General features: G+C 41.3%; 1 protein-coding gene across 1 annotated transcript in view; it reads left to right on the forward strand.

Moving 5' to 3' along the window:
- The window catches only part of psmd2 (proteasome 26S subunit ubiquitin receptor, non-ATPase 2), a 73,400-nt gene that overhangs the window by 16,043 nt on the left and 33,870 nt on the right, over positions 1-23,487 (forward strand). The window contains exons 8-11 of the mRNA XM_060834758.1: positions 2,840-2,900; positions 5,719-5,865; positions 5,948-6,054; positions 13,143-13,270. Of these exons, the coding sequence (XP_060690741.1) occupies positions 2,840-2,900; positions 5,719-5,865; positions 5,948-6,054; positions 13,143-13,270 (443 nt within the window). The remainder of the gene's footprint in view (positions 1-2,839; positions 2,901-5,718; positions 5,866-5,947; positions 6,055-13,142; positions 13,271-23,487) is intronic.

The raw sequence follows: 23,487 nt of genomic DNA on the forward strand, positions 1-23,487 counted from the left end.
TCCAACTGACTTTGATGTAGTGTGCATGCAAGACTGAATCATTTAATTGATGGTATTTGGTGATAGCTGCGAAGTTGAGGGTTATTTAGATAAAGTGCCGAAACCTTTTAAAGAGAATAGTGAATTGCAGTACCATGAATGAGTAGGGTATTCTATTCATTGTTAGTGTGCTAGCAGTGAGAGGCCCTGGTGCTAATTTCTCAGAGAGGAAATTCACAGACAGGCCCATAGAAACTTACCATGTAGTTAGATGCAGTGATGGATAAGAAATCATAAACATCTGTGGTGGACTGAACTGCAGTTACCTTTATTGAAAAGATTGTTCCTCAGTGATGTGCAAGCCTTCCACATCTTTACAAAAGATGAGGCTGAAGTATTTGCCTAAGTGGATGGCCTATCTGTCACTCCTCTTGAACACACCAACATCATAGATGCCAGTAAGCTAATTTGATTTGCTTCATGTGTTATCAGAAATAGCTGAATGCGCTATAAAGGTCTGTGGACCTGACAACATTCCAACAATGGTGTTGACCCATTAGTCTAGTCTCATTCACCTGCAGATTGATAGAAGGGGTTGCTGTCGGTGCTATCAAGCAACTCTTAATTAACATTTGCCTGCTCGCTAGCTCTCAGTTTGGATTTCACCAGAGCCACTCGGCTCCTAACTTCATTAAAGCATTGGTCCAAACATGGACAAAAGAGCTGAACCTCAAGTGGTGGAATGAAAATGACTATCCTTGATGTCAAGGAAGCATTTGACTGATTGTGACACCAAAGGCTTCTGGCAAAACTGAGGTCAGTGTGAATGGAGGGAGAAGTCCTTCTGGTTGGACTCAAACATAGTACAAAGGATGATGGTTGTGGTTGTTGAAGGTCAATTACTTCAGTCTCAGGACAAAGCCACAGGAGTTTCTCAGGACAATACCCTAGGTCCAAACATATTCAGGTACTTCAACTATTCCTATCTCGTAAGATCAGAAGTGAGGATATTCACTAATTGCATAATGTTCAGCACTATTTATAATCTCTCATATACTGAAATAGTCCATATGTGGCAAAACCATGATAACATTCAGATTTGGACTGATGAATGATAAGTTGCTCATAAGTGCCAGGCAGTGATGATCTTCAATAGACAAGTCAAAGGCTGGAAATTCTGGAGTAAGTAACTCATCTTATGTCTCTCAATAGTGTTTCACCATCTGCGAGGTACAAGAAAAGAGTTTAATTAAATGCCACTCTGTTTGTCTGGGTGGGTGTGTTTCCAACATCACAAGAAGCTCTACACCATCTAGACCAAAGCCCATTTAATTATCAGTCTGTTCACCACCATTGCACTGTAGCAACTCATCAAGGCTCCTTAGGTGACATCTTCCAAGCCTCTAACCTCTCCCACCAAATAGGAAAAGATCAAATATGTATGCGAATACCACTTACAAGTTGCCCTCCAAATCACACCATTTTACTTGGAACTCTATTGCCATTCTTTCATTGCTGTGGGGTAAACATCCTGGAAGTCCTCCCCACCAGTGCAGTGATTACAACTCAAAGTGGTGGCTCCTTCTGAAAGAAGCAGGAAAAGAAGAAAAGTCCCAATTGTGAATTGTGTACATTGTTGCCAGTGTTGTGAAGGATGTGAATGTTGAAAATGTTGACGGGGTACCAATCAACATTATCTGCTTTGTCCCAAATGATGCATTCATCTAGACAAGTGGAAAGCATCTTATCGCACTCTTAACTTGTGTTTTACAGTTGATGGATGGGTTTTGTGCTGTCTGGAGGTGAGTTACTTACTGGAGAATTCCAGCCATTGATTTGATTTTGCAGCCACAACGTTTACATGGCTGCTCCCGTTCAGTTTTCTTTTGTCACTTGTAACCCAGCAGAGTGGTGGTAATGAGAAATCAAGTGGTGGTAATGCCATTGAATGTCCTGGAGCAATGGTTCAATTCTCACTTGTTGGAGATGGTTGTTACTTGGCATTGTGTATGAATATTATTTGTTGCTTATCAGCTGTCCAGGTCTCAGTATTTGAGGAGTCATGAATGTTGCTGCATTTTGTCAGTCATCAATGATCATCTCCATCTCTGATCCTATAATCATGGAAGGCCCAGAGAAACTCCTACAAAGATGTCATGTATCTGAGCTGATTGAACTCCAACCAAATTCCTTTGTGCTAGTAAGTCTCCAGTGAATGGAGAGTTTTCTGATTCCTGTTGACTCCAGTCTTGCTAGGGCCCTTTGATGCCCAGTCTGTCAAATGTTGTCACTACAGTGATAGATTATTCTTTAGTCAGAAGCTGCTTGGTGAACAACTTCACATCTAGAAAGGTCTCGTGTTAGGCTTATGGCCACTTGATTGAGAGTGCCCAGCAAGACTCTGTTTCGATTGTGTGGTTATACATGTCAACAATTGCTTGATTTTTACAGTGTTTACCGTAGAAAAGTACTGTAAGTACTTCACTGTGATATCAAGAAAGTGTTTCCCTGACCCAAAACAGGAAGGTTAGAAAAAAGGGCCAAAAGTCTGAGAACCTTAAAGATTGTTGGAAAGGTAGGGGGAGCCAGTTTGACTATGGAGCTGATATGAGCGTTTGAGTGTCAAGTATATGTGAAGGCTGAAGGTAGAGTCACAACAGTGGAGTGAAAAGATGAAGTTCGAGCAAGTGCACGTATTTTAGCAGATGCTAAAAGAGGTTAAAGATGGAGAATGGTCAAATGAAAATTATATCAGGAAAAGAGGAAACGGTACTGGGTAAGAATCCAAGAGAGAAACTGCAAATTCTGAACATTTTAAAATTATACATTAAGACGTGAGAAATATTTATTTTCTCCCCAGTTGGACATTATGGAGCCTAAAGTGCCAGAGGACATATACAAGACACATTTAGAGAATAACCGTAAGTTCTATCACTTTTGAAACTGGAATAGTATAATGTTGACCATTTTTATTTCTATTAGTATAAGTTTACATGTTTGTAAATCTGTAAAAGTTCAGCTGCTATCATGAAATATGAGTAAACTTGAAGTAATTTTGTCAATGTTGAATCTCGATATGTTTGTGCAATCTGTTTCTTGTGATGTTCTGTATCTGTGAAAAGTGTCATGACTAAAACAGGAGATGTGCTTTGTGTTCCATAGCCCCACAACTCCATATGTCACAAAGTCAAGATACTTGTTTTATCTTGTTCCTGATTTGGCTAATCGTATGCTTTCTCTGTTTTAGGGTTGGAATAAAAAGATCCACACACCAGGTCACTTTAATAAACACAAAATTATTGATCTATTATTAAACAGGACTTTGGGCTCTTGTTAATGTTCTACTTTTGGACCAAATTACCCAGGTTCAAAGCCCACCTGTTTCAAAGGTGTGCCATAACATCCCTGTACAAGTTAATCAAAAATACCTCACCAGTGTTTTGTATGGCTGCAACACAATTTCAGTGCCCTTACACTCTAGTTCTCTAGATATCAATGCTAGCATTCCATTTAGCTCTCTGATTATTTTCTGCGCCTGTTTGTCTTCTCTTGAAATAAACAATACAAATACTACTTTGAAATACTTTTTAAAATATGAATGACAAAAGTGCCTGCAAATGCCAAATAATATCATTTGCTTACATAGGTTTCTAACAAAACAACATACAATTTGAACAAATACAAAACCTGGAAAGTGTAAATTAATTTCACTTAGCATATTTTATCTGGGTGAGTCAATATTTGAGCAGCTTCCACAAAAAACATTTTTGTTTCTGTCAAATTAAGAAAGGTATGTGCACATTACATTCACAGGTATATATTGTAAATAACTTTTTCTATTTTCAGCTTCATCCAATGGGTTAGGTTTAATTTGTCCATAAGAAACATGCATGATAACTATCTGGAGGTCAAAAAATCCTACGGGGAAAGCAAAATATGCATATCACAGTTGCTGCCAGCAAAATAAAATCTATGTCTTTCTTGCTGCCAGTTGCAGTACAGTAATTAAGTTTAGTATAACCCTTAATGCTTGATCTTGTGTAAAACTCCATTAATATTTCCATCTTCATGACAGTGGCCAAAGTGCACACTGTTGCCTTGATTTTCATATAGTTTCCAGCAAAAATGCCAAATAGGTGACCCTGTTCTTTACCCAGCAAACTAGTGTCCTATTCATTTAATTCATCCCAGCCCCACTCGCAATGTCGTTGTCAGCAATATATCAAATGACATTTGCTTATCAATAACCTGCTGTATATTGTATGTTACAAAAGGACACAATTGTGCTTGCATGTGAAGTTGTCCTGACTTAATAGGCTGCAAACATTGGATTTAGAAACAAAAGGTATTCATTTGAGCAAGGTACTGGAAGATCACTAGTGTTTGGAACATTCATACATCAAGAGCTGGTCCTTAATATGAAGAAAAGCAAATATTTGAATATAAGGGTGAAATCTTGGAATAGTTGTTGGGACCTTTTGCAAATTGTTTACTCCGTTACTAGTGAGTTTTGAGAAGATTTGTTTGTAGCTCAGGTTGAGATTCTGGATGTAGGTTTGCACACTGCACCTTCCACCTCAGCGAACAAACTTAATTACTAGTGGTGTATGTAGGAGTATTGTAGTGTGCTTCAGAAAAAACATGTGACTAATAAAGCTAAATTTTACAGTTGGTATTACAAAACAAAAATGCAAGAGAAACACAGGAGGTCTATCATCATTTGAGGAGAGAGAAGTAGAGTTAACATTTTAAGTCCAGTCTGTTCCAAAAAAAGAGAGTTTTTCTCTCTCAATCTAAAACTAAAATTGCTGGAAAAGTTTCAGTCTGGCAGCATCTATAGAGAGAGGTTTTACTCTACTTCCTCCCCCGATTCTTCTGCATAAAAAACTACTTTTCTGTTCTGATGAGAAGTCATAGGACTCGAAACGTTAACTGATTTCTGTCCACAGATGCTGCCTGACCTGAGCTTTTCCAGCAATTTTAGTTTTTGTTTCTAATTTCCAGCATCCACAGGTCTTTGGGTTTTTATTTACTGTTTCGCTCTCCACTGCTGCTGCCAACCTGCTGTGTTCCTCCAGCATTTGTTTTTATTTCAGATTTCTGGCATTGACAATATTTAGCTTTTATTTTAGTAGAACATTATAGCGTAGTACAGGCCCTTTGGCCCTCGCTGTTGTGCCGACCTGTGGAACCAATCTGAAGCCATCTAGCCTACACTATTCTATTCTCATCTGTATGCCTACACAATGACATTTAAATGCCCTTTAAGTTGCCAACTCTACTACTATTGCTGGCAGTGCGTTCCATGTCCCTACTACTGAGTAGAAAAACTACCTCTGACATCTGTCCAATATATATCACCCCTCAATTTAAAGTTATGTCCCCTCATGCTAGCCATCACCATCCAAGGAAAAAGGCTAACACTGTCCAACCTATCTAACCCTCTGATTATCTTATGTTGCAATTAAGTCACACCTCAACCTTCTCTCTAATGAAAACAACTTCAAGTCCCTCAGCCTTTTCTTGTATGACCTTCTCTACATACCAGGCAACATCCTAGTAAATCTCCTCTGAGCCCTTTGCAAAGCTTCAACATCCTTCCAATAATGCAGTGACCAGAATTGTATGCAATACTCCAAATGTGGCCGAACCAGAGTTTTGTACAGCTGCAGCATGATCTCATGGTTCTGAAACTCAGGGCTACTTTAAAATTAAAGCAGAAGTTTGCTTTTGTTATAGGTTTTGGCAGCACTGGCTCCCAGATTGATTCTGCTCGTATGAATCTTGCTTCTTCATTTGTCAATGGTTTCGTAAATGCTGCATTTGGACAAGATAAACTGTTGACAGAAGATGGTAATAAATGGCTGTACAAAAATAAAGACCATGGTGAGTATCGTGTGAAAGCTGTCAAAATCCCAAGTATGACGTGCTGGCGGTGTGACTGATGCATTTTACTCTTTGTTTTCAGGCATGCTAAGTGCTGCAGCTTCATTGGGAATGATACTACTTTGGGATGTTGATGGTGGTTTAACGCAAATTGACAAGTATTTGTATTCTTCAGAAGACTATATTAAGGTGATTCATATATTCCAAATATATTTTATTTTTTTTAAACTTATTTGATTGGTTCATTTATTTTGCTTTTTCACAGTTGGTAATTGTTGACATCAGTGTTTTTAAAAAATGTCCACTTTAATGCAGTTCTGCTAATGATTAACTGATTTATTCACAAACATTAACTTATGTACTAGTATTTCCTATTTAGGGTGTTTCAAAAAAGATGATGATCTGGTATACTACTGTCCTGAAAGAATTAAGTTGTTTGATTATGCCACCAATCTTGCTTGCATTATTATTAGTATGGTGGTTCTATACTAATTAAATTGTTTCTTTCTCAAATTTGTTAACATTCCTAGTTTTCAGTCCTACCACATTGCTTTGGGAGATGTTTTCTTCCAATTCCGTGGATAATTTATATTTTCAATGAACCTGCTTTATGTACCTATATGTTTAATGTCCTAAAGTTCCCAAATGTTGTAGCCGATTATGATAGAAGTTATATTTTTCTTCCTGATCATGTTTTGATCAGAAAGGTTTTGCATTTGCAAAACGTGAAATTTGTGAATAAAGTGAATGTTTTTAAAAGAACAGTTAGGAGTAGAATCAAATAATTTTAATTATTTTTAAAAACAATTAAATTGTGCTTCCATCATTGTTTGTAAACTTGTATACTTGCTGGTTTAGCTAGAAACTAAAATTAACAAAATGCCATGTTGAAGGTTTTAATGCCACAATGATTGAAATGATTTTTAATGCACTTGTTGATAAGTATTAACAATGCAGATGCAGTGTTATGTTTTGGTTTTGATCTTCATATTTGCATCAATATTCATTTAAGATCAGTTTTCAAGCCTCTTGAGCACACCAAAAATTATCCATGTTTTGGATCAAAACATTTTCTGAATGGGATCTGTAAACATTTTAGATATAATCTTTGGATAACTGCTAGAATAGTGAATATGAAACAAATATATTTTAAATTCTGATATAGTTTCTCCAGCTACTTTTATTCAAGTCGAATTCCTTTTTTTTAATTTTGTGGGATGTTGGCATCATAGACTGCTATTAAGCAGTATCACTGATGCTTAGTTTGGGTTTTGGCAGGGTCATTGAACTTCTGATGTCATTGCAACCTCGGTCTTAATCTGAACAAAAGAACTGAACTCCACAGGTGAGATGACAGTGATAGTCTTTGATATCAAGGCAGTATTTAATAGAATATGATACTGAGAAACCCTGGCACAGGTGAGTTGAACGGAATTTCTCTGCTGGTTGGATTCATACCCAGGGCAAAGGAAGATGGTTGTGTTGTTCAAGGATCTTCATCTCAGTTTCAGGACATCTCTGTAGGAGAACCTTAGGAATATTCAAGGCTGAAACATCTTCAGCTGCTTCTCTCCATCATAAGGTCAGAAGTTGCGATGTTCACTATGGATGATTGCATGTATTTAGTACCATTTATTACTCCTCAGATACTGAATTAACCATCTCTAAATGTAGCTTGTTCTGGATCTTGGACGTCCAAGCTCGGACTAGTAAATAGTTGCATTCGAGAGACAAGTGTTATACAATAACTATCTCAAACGAGAGAGAATCTAACCATCTCCCGTTAATGTTCAATGGTATTACCCTCAGTAAGACCCCCATTTTCAATATCTGGGGTTTACCATTGACCAGAAATGGAACTGGACCATTCGGATAATTATGGTAGCTTCAAGAGCAGGTCAGAGGCTAGGAATTCTGTAGCATGTAACCTGTTGGCTGTCTACAACATACAAGGTACAAGTCAGAATCTTGATGAAATATGCTCGCATGTCCCTTAAAAGGCTTGATATGATCCAGGACAAAACGGACAGTTTGAAAGACATCCCATCCACCATGTCCAACTTTCACTCCACCACCAACATGTGATGACAGTAATGTGTGCTGTCTAGAAATTGTACAGTAGCAGTTCACCAAGGCATCTTCAGTTTCCAGAACCATGATGACTGCCTCCGAGAAGAGACAAAAGCAAAAGATGCACAAAGGAACCACCTGCAAGTTCCCATCGACGCCTCCTATGATCCAGACATAGCCCAATCTTTGCAGCAAGTGTTGGTTGCTGGAAGAACTCCGGCTCAGAGTTAATGATCTGGAATCTGAGCTTCAAACACTGCGGCACATCTGAGAGGGGGAGAGTTACCTGGACGCTTTGTTTCAGGAGGCAGTCACACCTGGGAGATTAAGTAATTCACATTCAGTTAGTGATCAGGGACATCAGAGTGTGACTGTAAGTGAGGCCTCTAGGGGGAACCTGAGTTCAGGAGTGCAGGAGCCTCAGCCCTTGACCTTGTCCAACAGGTATGAGATTCTTGCTCCCTGTACGGATGAGGAAAAGGGCTCTGGACAGGATGAGCCAGCTGACCATGGCACCATGGTGCAGAAGGCCATTCCAGAGGGGGGAGCAAAAAGACAAGTAGTTGTTATAGGGGATTCTATAATTAGGGGGAGAGATAGTATCCTATGCAAGCCGGATCAGGAGTCTCACATGGTGTATTGCCTGTCCGGTGCCAACACTTGCTGCAAAGATTGGGCTATGTCTGGATCATAGGAGGCGTCGATGGGAACTTGCAGGTGGTTCCTTTGTGCGGGACATCTCCGACTGGCTTGAAAGGATATTGGAGCAGGAGGGGGAGGATCCAGTTGTTGTGGTCCACGTTGGGACTAACAACATAGGCAAAGCTAGGGCGGAGGACCTGTTTGGGGACTATCAAGCACTAAGAAGGAAATTGAAGTACAGGTCCTCAAGGGTCATAATCTCCGGATTACTGCCCGAGCCATGTGCCAATTGGCATAGGGATAAGAAAATTAGGGAAAACATGTGGCTAAGGGATTGGTGTAGGAAAGAGGGATTCCACTTTGTGGGGCATTGGCATCAGTTTTGGAACCGGGGTGATCTGTACTGTTGGGACGGTCTCCACCTGAACCGATCTGGTACCAATGTTCTAGCGAAGAGGATAAATAGGGTGGTCAGTAGGACTTTAAACTTCTGCGTTGGGGGGAAGGGAAAGTGATAGCGACAGGGAGAATGGAGTTAAATGGAAAGATAAGCAGGAGAATAACATGTAAGCAGGTGGATTTAAGCTTGAGGCAAACTAGGAATGCAACAGAAAGGAAGGATGACTTAGGACATCTTATGACTTCCAATATCTCAAATGATAAGAAAGTTAGCATTAAGGTACTTTACCTGAATGCTCGTAGCATTCATAACAAAGTAGATGAGCTAACGGCACAGATCATCGTGAATGATTATGATGTGGTAGGCATCACAGAGACATGGCTGCAGGAGGTTCAGGACTGGCAGTTAAACATCCAAGGATTTACAACTTATCGAAAAGACAGGGAGGTGGGCAAAGGGGGCGGGGTGGCCTAGTTAGTTAAGAACAAAATTAAATCTATGGCACTGAAAGACATAGCATTGGATGATGTGGAGTCTGTGTGGGTGGAATTGAGGAACCACAAGGCAAAAAAACCATAATGGGAGTTATGTGCAGACTTCCTAACAATGGCCAGGGGCACTGCATGTACTGGGAAATAGAGAAGGCATGTCAGAAAGGCAAGGTCACAGTAATCATGGGGGACTTCAATGTGCAGGTGGACTGTGTAAATAATGTAGCCAGTGGATCCAAAGAAAAGGAATTCTTGGAATGCATACAGGATGGCTTTTTGGAACAGCTTGTCATGGAGCCCACAAGGGAGCAGGCTATTCTGGATCTAGTGCTATGTAATGAACCAGACTTTATAAAAGATCTTTAAGGGAACACTTAGGAAGCAGTGATCATAATATAGTAGAGTTCAGTCTGCAGTTTGAAAGAAAGAAGGCAAAATTGGATGTCATGGTGTTACAGTTAAATAAAGGTAATTATGAGGGCATGAGAGAGGAACTGACGAAAATAGACTGGAAGCAGAGCCTAGCGGGGAAGACAGTAAAGCAAAAATGGCAGGAGTTTGTAGGTATAATTGAGGACACTGTACAGAGGTTCATCCCCAAGAAAAGAGAGATTATCCGGGGAGGGATTAGACAGCCATGACTGACAAAGGAAGTCAGGAAATGTATCAAAGAGAAAGAGAGATCCTATAAAGTGACCAAGAGCACTGGGAAATCAGAAGATTGGGAAGGCTACAAAAACAAACAGAGGATAACAAAGAAAGAAATCAGGAAGGAGAGAATCAAATATGAAGGTAGGCTAGCCAGTAATATTAGATATGATAGTAAAAGTTTCTTTCAATACATAAGAAACAAACGACAGGCAAAAGTAGACATTGGGCCACTTCAAATGATGCTGGAAGGCTAGTGATGGGAGATAAGGAAATGGCTGGAGAACTTAATAAGCACTTTGCGTCAGTCTTCACAGTGGAAGACATGCGTAATATCCCAACAATTAAAGGGAGTCAGGGGGCTGAGTTGAGTATGGTTGCCATTACAAAAGAGAAAGTGCTAGAAAAGCTAAAAGGTCTTAAAATTGACAAATCTCCTGGCCCCGACAGGCTACATCCTAGAGTTCTGAGGGAGGTGGCTGAGGAAATAGCAAAGGCATTTGAGATCTTTCAAAAGTCACTGGAGTCAGGGAAAGTCCCGGATGATTGGAAGATCGCTGTTGTGTAACCCCCTTGTTCAAGAAAAGAACAAGACAAAAGATGGAAAATTATAGGCCAATTAGCCTAACCTCGGCTGTTGGTAAAATTCTAGAATCATCGTCAAGGGTGAGGTTTCTAAATTCTTGGAAGAGCAGGGTCAGATTAGAACAAGTCAACATGGATTTAGTAAGGGGAGGTCGTGCCTGACAAACCTGTTGGAATTCTTTGAAGAGGTGACAAGTAGGATAGACCAGGGAAACCCAGTGGATGTGGTCTATCTAGACTTCCAAAAGGCCTTTGAGAAGGTGCCACACGGGAGGCTGCTGAGTAAGGTGAAGGCCCATGGTATTCGAGGTGAGCTACTGGCATGGATTGAGGATTGGCTGTCTAACAGAAGGCAGAGAGTTGGGATAAAAGGTTCTTTTTCGGAACGGCAACCGGTGTCCCACAGGGTTCAGTGTTGGGGCTACAGCTATTCACATCATATATTAATGCTCTGGATGAAGGGGCTGGGGGCATTCTAGCGAAGTTTGCTAATGATACAAAGTTAGGTGGACAGGCAGGTAGTACTGAGGAAATGGGGAGGCTGCAGAAGGATCTAGACAGTTTGGGAGAGTGGTCCAGGAAATGGCTGATGGAATTCCATGTGAGCAAATGCGAGGTCTTGCACTTTGGAAAAAAGAATACAAGCATGGACTACTTTCTAAACGGTGAGAAAATTCATAAAGCCAAAGTACAAAGGGATCTGGGAGTGCTAGTCGAAGATTCTCTGAAGGTAAACATGCAGGTTGAATCCGTGATTAAGAAAGCAAATGCAATGTTGTCATTTATCTCAAGAGGGTTGGAATATAACAGCAGTGATGTGTTACTCAGCCTTTATAAAGCTTTGGTTAGGCCCCGTTTGGAGTACTATGTCCACTTTTGGGCCCCACACCTCAGGAGGGACATACTGGCACTGGAGTGTGTCCAGCGGAGATTCACACAGATGATCCCTGGAATGGCAGGTCTAACATAAGAGGAATGGTTGAGGATCCTGGGATTGTATTCATTGGCGTTCAGAAGGTTAAGGGGAGATCTAATAGAAACTTGCAAGATAATATATGGCTTGGAAAGGGTGGACGCTAAGAAATTGTTTCCGTTAGGTGAGGAGACTAGGACCCGTGGGCACAGCCTTAGAATTAGAGGGGGTAAATTCAGAACAGAAATGCGGAGACATTTCTTCAGCCAGAGAGTGGTGGACCTGTGGAATTCATTGCCGCGGAGTGCAGTGGAGGCCGGGACGCTAAATGGCTTCAAGGCTGGGATTGATAAATTCTTGATGTCACAAGGAATTAAGGGCTATGGGGAGAATGCTGGTAAGTGGAGTTGAAATGCCCATCAGCTATGATTAAATAGTGGAGTGGACTCTGGGCTGAATGGCCTGACTTCCACTCCTATGCCTTATCGTCTTATGATCTTGACGATCCCTCACTTCCTGTGTTCAATTCCTGGAACTTCGTTCGTAGCAGCCCTGAGGGCTTGGCGACATCCTGCAGCCGTTCAAGATGACAGCTCATATTCACATTCTGAGCACCATCTGAGTGAGATTGTCAGTTCAGCAATCCTATTTCTTTGCCTGTTAATCTGAGTTTTTATGGCTTTCTGTTCTGTTGATTCATTTCATTTGTAGTGGCATTGCATAGTGTTATGATCCCAGGTGGTGCTAATACTGGAGAGGTCAAATCCAATACTGAAACCTGGCTGGATAACCATAAGTTTTCCTTTATAATTTTCTGACTGTGGAAGTGAATCAGTAATTATATACACAAGAGCTGCCAATGAACTTTTAACATTGCATAAACATTTATAACACAAGAAGAAAGAAACAAACTAATTTTAGACAAGAACTGTTAGAACAATCTGTCACATTCCCAAAAGCACTTGTATTTTAAAAAAAAAACAGGTCTAGCCTGCAAACGTCCATGTCCCATCACCTAAAGTTTTAAAAAGACGTAGTATAATTTATAGCGCAAAGGTGGTGAATGACCACAGACCAATCCACACGGTGTAGTTACACCTACGATCGATTTTCTGGAGTGATTCAGGTATAACTGAGTGCTTTATTAATCATTGTCTGGTATTTTGGTTAACTGTTACTATGGTAATGGGTTTAGAGCTACATTTAGGCCTGGTTGATTAAGATATCAGGTTTCTTCCCTGAAGGACACCAGTGAACCATTTGGGCTGTTATGACATTTTGGTCGTTAATCAATAGAAAGATGAACTTTCTGTTCTAGAATAATTAATTGAATTGATGGGATTTGAACTTTTCTTTTGAAGCAGTAATGTGGGCCTTAATAGGAGAGAAATGTAACAGGCATTCTGCCCAAAAAAACCCAAATAGTACTCAGAAGAATGCAAGTCCTGAGTGATATCATCGTGGTAATTTTATAATGTGTATCTATTTGATCAAACTGCTAATTGTCTATGTCTTTCTTCTCTTCCAGTCTGGTGCCTTGCTTGCATGTGGTATTGTAAATTCTGGTGTACGGAATGAATGTGATCCAGCACTTGCGCTTCTCTCAGACTATGTCCTCCACAGCAGTAATACAATGAGAATTGGAGCCATCTTTGGGTAAGTTTTTTTTTAAATTTGCACATCTGTATACTGTTCTTCCAACTGGTCTCAAAAGTATCTTTTCGCTGCTGCGTTTAATTTCTGCTAACTTTAAAATAGTCCAACATTAGGAGTACACATCTTTCCATTTGTTAGCAGGACTTGTATTGGAAAAGTTGGCTATTATGTACAATATGTTTATTGAAGAAATAGGTTCCTGGGTGCTCCTTGAATTATGATTGAAATATGCACGGTTTTGTAACCAAGTAGCTTAATACTAACTCTTTCTTATGTTACAAGAGATCAGGTAAAGATTGATGGATAAGAAGATGCCATGCTGGAGGCAAAAGGCATATAATGATTGACAGTGGTGGCCATTCATAGAACAATAACTCGAAAGATCTCAATGTTAAATACTCAAACCTAAATGAAGATCAGTCAGACAACAGCCCTCATTGTTAAAGCATTTAGACAGTACAGCATCGGCTACTGTGTGTGTACAGATCTATAAATGGGTATTTAATACCTAGAAAAGAGGGCTACTTTTTTGATATTAAAAAAATTGAAGTTCTTTATCCGAGTTCTTGCAGTTCAACTTCACGGAAGACAGCCTTCAAACTTAATTACTGAACCTATACTGGGCTGCCTCCATTGAAAATATATATTTAGAGTCATAGAGATGTACAGCACGAAACAGACCCTTCGGTCCAACTTATCCATGCCGACCAGATGTTGCAACCCAATCTAGTCCCACCTGCTGGCATCCGGCCTATATCCCTCCAAACCTTTCCTATCCAGTTGCCTTTTAAATATTGCAATTGTACCAGCGTCCACCACTTCCTCTGGCAGCTCATCCCATACATGTACCACCCTCTGCATGAAAATGTTGCCCCTTAGGTCTCTTTTATGTCTTTCCTCTCTCTCACCCTAAACTATGCCCTCTAGTTCTGGACTCCCCCACCTCAGGGAAAACGCTTTGTCTATCATGCCCCACATGATTTTATAAACTTCTATAAGGTCACCCCTCAGCCTCTGACGCTCCAAGGAAAACAGCCCTCACCTATTCATCATCTCCCTATAGCTCAAATCCTCCAACCCTGGCAACATCCTTGTAAATCTTTTCTGAAGCCTTACAAGTTTCACAACAATTTTATGATAGGATTTATTTCCTCAAGTAAATGTACCAAAATTGTTCACCGTTTTCTAGGTGTGATCTGACTAGTGCCATTTATCGCTTCAGCAAGACTTCCCTATTTTTATACTCCATTCATTTTTGAAGCGTAGACCAAAATTCCATTTTCTTTCCTCATTATCTGCTGAAATTATATGCTTGCCTTTTGGGATTTATGAACAAAGGATTACCAAACCCCCTTTGCTTTGGCTTTCTGCAGTCTTTTGCCATTTAACTAATATTCACCTTCTTTATTCTTCCTGCCAAAGTGTGTAATCTCACATTAGATTCCATCTGCCAAGTTTATATACTGATGCAGACTTTGTCATCTTTATCAGGGCGGCATAGTGGTTAGCACTGCTGCCTCACAGTGCCAGAGACCCGGGTTCAATTCCTGCCTCTGGCAACTGTCTGTGTGGAGTTTGCACATTCTCCCCGTGTCTGTGTGGGTTTCCTCTGGGTGCTCCGGTTTCCTCCCACATTCAAATATGTGCAGGCTAGGTGAACTGGCTGTGCTAAATTGCCTGTAGTGTTAGGTGTTGGGGAATGGGTCTGGATGGGTTGCTCTTCGGAGGGTCGGTGTGGACTTGTTGGGCTGCAGGGCCTGTTTCCACACTGTAAGTAATCTAATCTAATCAAATCACTTGTCCTCCCACTTATTTTTGTCACCTGCAACTTCACAATAGTATGCTCACTTCCCTCATTGAAGTCAGTCCTTCATCTGACAATCTAGATGAAGGAACTGAGTGCATTCTGGGTACGTTAACAGATGATACAAAGATAGGTAGAGGTACAGATAGCATTGAGGAGGCAGAGAGGCTGCTGAAGTATTTGGACAGATTAGGAGAGTGGGCAAAAAAAGTGGCAGATGGTATACAATATGAGAAAGTGTGAGGTCATTTTGGTAGGAAGAATAGAGGCATGGGATATTTTCTATATGGGGAGAAAATTCAGAAGTCTAAAGCGCAAAGAGACTTGGGAGTTCTAGTCCAGGATTCTCTCAAGCTAAACTTGTAGGTTGTCAGTAATTAGAAAGGCACATATAATGATAACGTGTATTTTGAGAAGACTTGAATATAAAAGCAGGGATATACTTCTGAGACTCTGTAAGGCTTTGGTCAGACGACATTTGGAGTATTGTGCATAGTTATGGGCCCCATATCTCAGGAAGGATGTACTGGCACTGGAGCATATTCAGAAGCGGTTCACCAGAATGGTCCCAGGAATGAAAAGCTTAACATATAAACTGTTTGAGGACTCTGGGTCTATACTCAGTGGAGTTTAGAAGGATGATTGGGGTGGGGGAAGATGTTGGGAAGATGCTTCCATTGGTTGGAGAGGCTCGGACCTGAGGGCATTAGAGTAAAGGAAAGACCTTTTAGAACAGAGTGGTGAATCTGTGGAACTGATTGTGGAGGCCAGGTCATCAACTATATTTAAGACTGAGAAAGGTAGGTTCCTGAGGATCAAGGGTTACAGGGAGAAGGCGGGAGAATGAGGTTGAGAAACTTATCAACCATGATTGAATGACGGAGCAGACTTGATGGACTGAATGGCATAATTTCTGCTCCTGTCTTATGGTCTTATGTATTGTAAATAATTGTGGCCCAAGCACTGATCCTGTGGTACTCCACTAGTTATAGGTTGACATTGTGAAAATGACCCCTTTTTTTTAAACTGCCTTCTCTGAGGTAGGCAGTCCTGTACCTATATTAATATATTACCTCCAACATCATGGGCTCTTTAATATGTTGGACTTCATCCATTGCTTCCCCTTTATCACAGTTGTTCCCTCCTCAGAATTCTAATACATTTGTCAGGCGCAATTTTGCCTTCATGGGGATATAGCTGACTCTACGTGATTGTATATTGTACTTCTAAATGCTCTACTATTTCATTCTGTATGATAGTCTCTTAACTATAACAGGTGTTAAATAACTGGCCTATAGTCACCTGCTTTTTGTCGTCTTCCCTTTTTGAGCAAATAAGTTACATTGGCAGTTTTCCAGAATCTTAAGGATTCTTGGAAGGTTGCGATCAGTGCATCCACGATCTCATTAGCTACTTTCTCAAGTTTCAGGGGACTCACCAGGCTTTAGCTCCACTAATTTACCTAATACTTTTTCTCTAGTGATACTTGTCATACTTGTTTCTTCTCAACCTTTTGGAATGGTATTAATGTCATCCACCATGAAGACTGATAGCAAAGGATTTGAATAAATACTTTCTGTTACCTGATTCTCTATTATTATTTCCCCATACACATTGTCAAGGGGTCTATAGTCATTTTGGCCCCTCTCCTCTTGTTTATACATTTCAAGAAGTTCTTGCTGTCCATCTGAATTTACTTGCGTGATTGCCCTCAAAGTTTATTTTCTCCCTCCATTTTTTGTCATTTTTTCATTTTAACTTTCCCAATCTTTGCCACACTCTGTACTTTGTATACTTCTAATAGAGTCATAGAGATGTACAGCACAGAAATTGACCATTTGGTCCAGCTCACCCATGCCGACCAGATATCCAAAATTAATCTAGTCCCATATGCCAGCACTTTGGCCATATCCTCTAAACCCTTCCTATTCATGCACCCATCCTGATGCCTTTTTGTGGAAGCTGTTTTTAGCCTGCTTGTTCGCTGACTTGTTCGCACAACCACCACTGAGAAAGCAGAAGCAGTTCCTTGTTTTACTGACTTCCTTATCTGCAGCCACGTGCTAAGCAGAGGATGAAGTCACTTTCTAAGCAAAACTGCAACCCAGGCAGATGCTGTTAACGTTCGGACGTAGTATCTGGATTGTGCATTGACTCAAGGTCTGAAAACAATTGCCTGCAAAAGATCATCAAGCAGGGCATGCTGCAAGGCCTTCCAGAAGACCTAATAAACTATTTCCACAGGATTCCAAAATCATGTACCACTCCAAAGGCTTATCTGGAGTCAATGTAAATGTTAACAGACTTTTTGTCAGCATGGATACAGGTTCTCGTAAGGGCAAATGTTTAGGCTATTTGTGGAGAAGTTCCTTCTGGCGGTGCAGTGGATTAAGGAGTTTCAAAAGTTGTGCATATTGCGTAGCCAGCTAGCATTTGATGATCTGAGGGCCGAAAGGAGGAACTATCTGTGAAAGGATCATATCTGGATTGTCTGACAACATTTCAGAGAGGTCAGGGCGCGGGGTGGCAAACTGTTGGACTGCATGCAGGCGATCATGGTCCTCTGCCGGGGAATCTTGTGTAACGGAGAGAAAGGTGGCAGAGTTTAAAGTGGGGGTGCACTGAAGCATAAGGTTAGTGCGAAAAGGTAGGATGGCCTCCTAGCCACTTCTCCTTGACGCTGTGAAATGCTGAGTTGCTGCTGAACTAAGCAGCAGGGAAACCGAATGAGGAGCGAACGCTCTACAAGGGTAATCCAGGACAATAGCGGTGGACTCTTCTTCTATTACAGTGGCAGTCACCACAGCTCATAAGCAGGCTGGCATGCCCCTTACAACAGGTGGTAGCTGTACATGATAAAAAGGCTACAGGGTGCCCGAGATCCCCAAGCATTTGTGTTAGAATGCTGAAAGCATATCCCTCCTTTTTGTTATCATAAAGCTGAAATGGCTGCCTATAATCAGGTATGGCCAGAGTAGGCGCTGAGGTTAAGCACCGTTTAAGTTTCTCAAAGGCTTGTGCCATTTCAGGTGTCCAGTTCACCTAGGCTGGCTGTTTGGGCAAGAACATCTGGCGGAGAGGAGCATCAATAAGTCGTTAGTGCAGTATCCAATGCCTGCAGTAATTCAGCATGCCCAGAAAGGGCAAAAGCTCAGTTTGCACAGTGGGAGGAGAGAGGTTAATGAAGGCTGTGATACGAACATGAGACAGTGATCTGAGACCAAATACTGTACTGTCTTTTGGCAGAGCTGCATCTTTTCAACAGAGGCCTTATGTCCATCCTCAGCCAAATAGCAGAGCATTGCAGCAGTATTGTACATGCAGGCATCAGGTGAATTGGAGGCCATTAATAAATCATCGGCATACTGAACCAAGGTGTTTTTACACGGCATGTGGAGGTCTTTCAGGGTCCAGTGTACCACCGAGGGATATATAGTGGGGGTCTCCATGTACCAGTGGGGAGGTTGTGTCCATTTAGATTGGCAGTCGCCATAAGTAAAAGCGTAAGGTACTGGCTGACGGGTGACAATTTAATGGAGAAAATGGCCGAGCAGAGGTCAATGACATAAATATAAGTGGCAGTAGCAAGGAGGCTAGTAAGGATAGATAGCATTGGTGTCTGGCACCACGGGGGAGCAGGGGACAACAATATCATTGACTGCCCTCAAGCCCTGCACAAATTTCCACTTTTCCGGTTTTCCTGGCTTAGTATTAGGGAGGATAAGAGTGTTGCAGGGCCTGGTGGTAGGCACCAGGATGCTTTGCTGTAGGAAGAAGGCTTCATACCTTTGTTGGCGGGTGACAAATTTTACTGTCTGATGGTAGGATGGCCCTGTGATATTAAAGAGTTAACTTGCTGTGCTGACCTGCAAGAAATTGGATGTCCTGAGGTGAGGGTGAGATGCCTCTGATAGTTGTAAGAAATTTACATTATCATATCCTATTATTCAGAGCCATTTACATGGCCATTTCCTTGCCATTCAGAGCCATTTACATTGTCACCTACTATAACATTTTTATTCCCTATTCAGAAATCAATAAGAACATTACAGTTGGAATTTGACTACTTCCTTATAGTTACAAAAATAATAATTTGCAGCAGATTTGACCATTCAAGGGATGATTTACATTATATTGGTCCAGTCACTCTGTTGGATGCGTGACTGGGTTGTCTTGTAGGCATCACTGTAATGTAAAGATTTTGAATAACGGAAAAACTGTTTCCTTTGTTCAGAGAGACCTTTCGATGTGCTATGCAAGCATGGCGAAGAGTGTTAAGAGTTTCTCCAACTTTTGCTTAATAAAGGTTTTGGTTGTTGTACACAGAAGGTGGCAAATTGCAGTTGCATCAGGTGTGTAAGAATCTCAGAAAAAAAGAACCTGACAGCCCCATGTTTCACAGTGACTGTATGAGGCGGAGCCGATATAACTAGGCCGGTGTCATTGGAGTGCTGTGCCCATAATGAAGGTGTCACATCATTGAGCAATAAGAGGCTGTCATCAGAGGGGGAGGGCAGTGGTGTCTGCATGGTAAAGGTCACATCCTCAAATGAGAAGAAACAACACACACAGAACTCCTCCTGTCCTAAGTGAACAATCTGCATGGAGTCGAAGGGTTTAAATTCTTTTTGGCGAAATGTGAAGTCTGTGCACCATGGGCCCCAAATCCTTTTGGTGCCGTGGAGTTTTAACTGTGATCGAAACAGGAAGGAGTGAGGCGGGGTTATTTTGGAAAAATGGTCTTTGTTCAGCATTGAGCAGAACTTCCACAGCTAATCAGCACAGGGCTCAGTGGTTGGCACTGCTGCCTCTGCCAGGGACCCGGGTTCGACTTGGGCGACTGTCTGAGTAGAGTTTGAATATTCTCCCTGTATCTGTGTGGGTTTCCTCCCACAATCCAAAGATGTGCAGGTCAGATGAATTGTTCTTGCTAAATTACACATAGTGTTAGGTGCACTAGTCAGGGGTAAATAAAGGGTAGGGGAATGGGTCTGGGTGGGTTACTCTTCGGAGGGTCAATGTCAACTTGTTGGGCCAAATGGCTTGCTTCCATACTGTAGGGAATCTAATCTAATCTCTAATCCTTCCTTAGCAACATAACACAGGCCAATCAATGTCAGGGTAGAAGGCAGACATAAGGATCCGCAATAGCAGAATAAGGTAGGTGAAGCTCGTGAAGCTAAGCTGCAGTGCAGTGAGGCTAGCACAGAAAGTGGCCGGTCTGAACGATCCAACTGAAGAAGGTGGTCATGGGAGATGGAGGAGCATGTAACAAATGCAGGAGGGAAGAGATCACAAGCGTGTGTAGGGTTGCCCGGGAAAGTCCATGCATAAAGGTAGGAAGTAAGAGAGGATGGAGGCATAAGAGTGACCATAGCGGCCTGCAAAAGGGGGTAATTGGAGTCATGGAATTCTAAGCTGAGGCACTGTGGAGAGCAGAGAATGGAAGCTTTCAGCTTGCAGAGAGTCTGATGACCGAGAAGGGCAAATGGACAGGAAGGGGAGATTATCAGTATTTCTAGGTTTTTTTTTAAGCTTTGAGCTTCAGCCGAAGCTGTTGGGGTTTTTGAAGAAGTAGATTTCCTTTCCCCCTCTCAGCTAGGAACCTGACTCAACTTTAAACTGGTGTTGGATCATTTTCAAATAACAACCAAAATCTGAGAGAGGCAAAAATAGCCTCTTTATTCAGCAATCACAGCAAAAGTTCAAGGTGGCAATCGAATCCCGAAATAACATTCTTACAAGAGCCCCTTTATACACAGTTCTTACATGTCATTACTATAATGTTACATTTTTAATCTCCAGTACACGAAGTATTGAAGGGCTTCTGTCCTGGGAGAGAGGAAATGGGTTAAAAATGAGCTTAACTGCTGGCTGGTTTTCCTGATGGGATGTCTGTCCAGTTTGCTTGCATTATTAGCATGTTAGTTCTTTTGTCTTTTAAATTTGTAAATGTTAGTAAAAAATACTAATGATAGGCCTTAATGCTGTCAGTAAATTAGGAATTGTAATAAAAGAATAAAGGATATTTGACTTGGTGACCAAACAGCTGGATGAGGGTAAAGCAGTTGATGTAGTGTATCTGGATTTCAGTAAGGTGTTTGATAAGGTTCCCCATGGTAGGCTATTGCACAAAGTACGGAGGCATGGGATTGAGGGTGATTTAGCAGTTTGGATCAGAAATTGGCTAGCTGAAAAAAGACAGGGTGGTGGTTGATGGGAAGTGTTCATCTTGGAGTTCAGTTACGTGTGGTGTACTGCAAGGACCTGTTTTGGGTCCACAGCTGTTTGTCATTTTTATAAATGACCTAGGTGAGGCTGTAGAAAGATGAATTAGTAAACTTGCGGATGACACTAAGGTCAGTGGTGTTGTGGATAATGTGGAAGGATGTTGCAGGTTACAGAGGGACATAAATAAGCTGCAGAGCTGGTCTGAGAGATGGCAAATGGAGTTTAATGCAGAAAAGTGTGAGGTGATTCACTTTGGAAGGAGCAACAGGAATAAAGAGTACTGGGCTAATGAGTAGATGAGCAGACAGATCTCAGTGTCCATGTACATAGATCTCTGAAGGTTACCACCCAGGTTGATAGGATTGCAATCAACTAGGAGAAAGTGAAGACTGCAGATGCCGGAGATCAAAGAGAGTTTGGTGTTGGAAAAGCACAGCAGGTCAGGCAGAGGCATACGGTATGCTAGCTTTTATTAATAGAGGGGTTGAGTCTCAGAGCCTTGAGGTCATGCTGCAGCTCTGGTGCGGCCGCACTTGGAGTATTGTGCACAGTTCTGGTCACCACATTAAAGGAAGGATGTGGAAGCTTTAGAAAGGGTTCAGAGGAGGTTTACTAGGATGTTGCCTGGTATGGAGAGAAGGACTTATGAGGAGAAGCTGTTTTCATTAGAGAGAAGAGATAATCAGAGGGTTAGATAGGTGGACAGTGAGAGCCTTTTTCCTTGGATGGTGATGGCTAGCACGAGATGAAATAGCTTTAAATTGAGGAGTGATCGATATAGGTCAGAGATAGTTTCTTTACTCAGAGTAGTAGGGATGTGGAATGCCCTGCCTGCAACAGCAGTAGACTCACCAGCTTTAAAGCCATTTAGATGGTCATTGGAAAAACATGGATGAAAATGGAATACTGTAGGATAAATGGGCTTCAGATTGTTGTGCCAACCTGTGGAACCATCGAGGGCCGAAGGGCCTATTCTGCACTGTAATGTTCTTTGTTCTAAACTGATTACTGCATCTGTGGTAAGATTTATTTACTATTTGCCAGTATGAGTTACATTCATATGATGTTATGTGCTCTGAAAAAAGTGAACCAAACATCTTAAAAGCTAAGATTTGACATGGAAGGCAGTGCCAATCGCTCTTCATCCTGGAAGATGTGCTTCAACAAGTCATGCTTTGTGGTGCAACGTACAATGGCTGTCATCCAACATAAACTTCATTTCCTGATCTGTCTGATCTAACATAAGCAGTCCAGCAATGGGAGCGCTCCTGATGTGCACAGATCTTGGTATAGTTCATTAATTGTAATTCACAATTCATGAAATTCAAACCTCGCCCACTATGGTGGAACAGAGCATGTGTGTGGCAGTCAGATCCGTTAAGTTGAAGGCATTCTCAAAGATGATCTGTTACACTTTGGATAGAACCATTGTGAATCATTATAGTTGGCAACTAGATGAGCACCTATAAGGGTGCAAAAGACTTGCCGGGATGACCTGACAGTATTACCAAAGTACTTGGCAGCACCTGTTTATGTTGCCATACAGAGACAAATTTGATATATCGCAGCAAGTCATCTTCAAGGCCAAAAATGTCCTAATACTGAAAGCATTACTCCAAGATATCATACTTGTATGTCCCTTATGTAACATGGGTATTGAAGGCACAAAACAGCTTGCAAATTAATCTTGTACTGGCCAGTGATGAATCTGAATGTTCAATGACCCGTGAATGCATGCAAGACATTCAATGTTTCAACCTTAGCTATTGAGGGAGCCGCTGCACCCTCGAGTTGTTATATTTGCTTCTTTGATAATAGAAGAACAGTGCATAGGGAAGATAAGATCCTTGATCAATTATGTATCCAAATTTCCCATTGTTTGATGATGCCACAACGCAAAGAACCCAACTGTTGATCACATGCTGATCACCATTTTCACTTTATTTGGTGTACCAGAATAGATAGTGTCTGGCAAAGGCTGCAAATCACTGAAAAATGATGTGAAACGTTAGCTAAAATGGGAGTGATCCATATCACATTGTTATCCCACGCTCCAACTGTCCAGTAGAGCATGTGATCATGTGATGTGTACTGCCAAATTAGTGACGAAGTGTTGTCATCTCAGACATTTTTTTTCAGTGTATTTTTGTGTAACATCAGTGAAAAATGTATTAATGTCTCC

Source organism: Hemiscyllium ocellatum, chromosome 13, assembly GCF_020745735.1.
Source record: "Hemiscyllium ocellatum isolate sHemOce1 chromosome 13, sHemOce1.pat.X.cur, whole genome shotgun sequence".
Taxonomy (NCBI): domain Eukaryota; kingdom Metazoa; phylum Chordata; class Chondrichthyes; order Orectolobiformes; family Hemiscylliidae; genus Hemiscyllium; species Hemiscyllium ocellatum.